Below are 1,520 nucleotides of genomic sequence, written 5' to 3'. Positions count from 1 at the left end.
TCCTGCGGCCCCGGCACTGCTGCCCGTACCTGGACCAGCCGAACAGCGGGGGAGCCGCGCACGCCAGCGCCATGATCCAGGAGAAGGCAACACCCATGATGGCGTGGTTCTCTCCAAAGCGGAAGTTGCTCATGGGCTTGCAGACCACCACGTATCTTTCGATAGCCAGGACAACCAGCGACCACAGAGCAATTTCACCTGTGCCAGGGAGAGAGGGACAGGGACATGGGGGCTTTGAGCAGCAGCAGAAACACACTGATGGCAGCACGAGGCCCCCTCATGCTGTTGTTCCCAAGGAACACCCCTGGCAGCAGGTAAATCTGCACCAATGGCTGGGAAAGAGGAATCAACCAAGGCAAAGTGCAGATGCAGTAGGAAGGCATGAGAAGACCCCTCCTCACTGCACTGCTTAACCACAGTAATCACTTCACCGTGGTGTTTTGCATTCCATGGCTGGACGCTAACACGCATCCCAGACAGCACTTGCAAGCCTACGGTCCCACTCTGACATACAGCAAGTGCCCATCATCCCAGGATTTTCCCTCGCTACCCACAGCTTGCCAGGAAACTTGTGCCACAAGAACCAAACCAGAAACACTTAAGCTTATGGCTGATGCCAGAGCTGAGTGGAGGAGAATATTTTTAGACACAGTTTTTATTTAACAGCTGCTTTGGTCCAAGCCTGGCTGGCACGGGGGGAGAGGCAGCTTTGCCAGCCTGCACCACCACACATGGCATCGGAGCCCATGGCAGACTCGGCTGCACAAAATAGGAAGAACAAATCTGTCACCTCTCAAGTCAGAAAGCAAGCCAGAGAGATGTGCAAATCCAGCAACTGCAAAATCTGCTGCGGGTTGGTTGCTTTTCGTTGCTGCGCTGTTGTTCTCTGGATACTGAGCAGCTGGCTACCAAAATATGGTAAAAAAGAAGTGCCATTTGTCACTTTCTTCACCTCCCACCCTGAATCCTGTGTTCCCAAGATCATCTGGGTGTCTTCCCTCCCCCTCCTAAAATCTGGGGCCATTTCTTGCAGATTTTTTAGTATCTGGAAAACTTACCACCCAGCGTGGCAAAGAAGCCTTCGATGTAGCACCCTGTTACTCCAAAGACAAAGTACCCGTTCATTGAAGTGTACATGGTGGTCGTGAAGCCACCAAAGACCATGAAGAGGTCAGCGACTGCCAGGTTCAGAAGGATGTAGTTTAGAGGTGTCCGGAGCTTCTTGTGCTGTATGGTGACGTACAGTGTGAGGAAGTTGATGGGGAAGCCAAGCAGGATCAGCATGAACATGTAGGCAGCCAGTGCTGAGAACTTCCAGGGCTCAGCTAGGTAGTACTGGGGGTATTCGAAGGGGCTCCGCACCACCCCAGTCTTGTTGGACATGGGCACGTAGAAGTCTTGGCCTTCTGTCCCGTTCATGGCTGCAGTTCGGGAGGTGCTTCGTGCTCTTACTCGGGGGTTCTGTGGTGCGCGGGGGGTTCACCTCTCGAGTGGGGCTCCCGCCACCTCTCAGCCTTCAC

At 53.9% G+C, this 1,520-nt stretch overlaps 1 protein-coding gene across 1 annotated transcript; it reads right to left on the bottom strand.

Annotated features, from left to right (window-relative positions):
• Nucleotides 1–17: 17 nt before the first annotated feature.
• On the bottom strand, nt 18–1,520 carry LOC104409634 (rhodopsin; the record flags this gene model as incomplete). Its single annotated transcript, XM_010019555.1, has 2 exons — nt 1,059–1,520; nt 18–198 (listed from the first exon to the last, which is right to left on the bottom strand). Coding segments are annotated over exons 1-2 (542 nt in total), but the record flags the coding sequence as incomplete, so codon positions are not given.

This window comes from Nestor notabilis, unplaced genomic scaffold (assembly GCF_000696875.1).
Source record: "Nestor notabilis isolate BGI_N333 unplaced genomic scaffold, ASM69687v1 scaffold15318, whole genome shotgun sequence".
Lineage (NCBI taxonomy): Eukaryota > Metazoa > Chordata > Aves > Psittaciformes > Psittacidae > Nestor > Nestor notabilis.
This window is presented reverse-complemented; position numbering and strand designations above follow the sequence as displayed.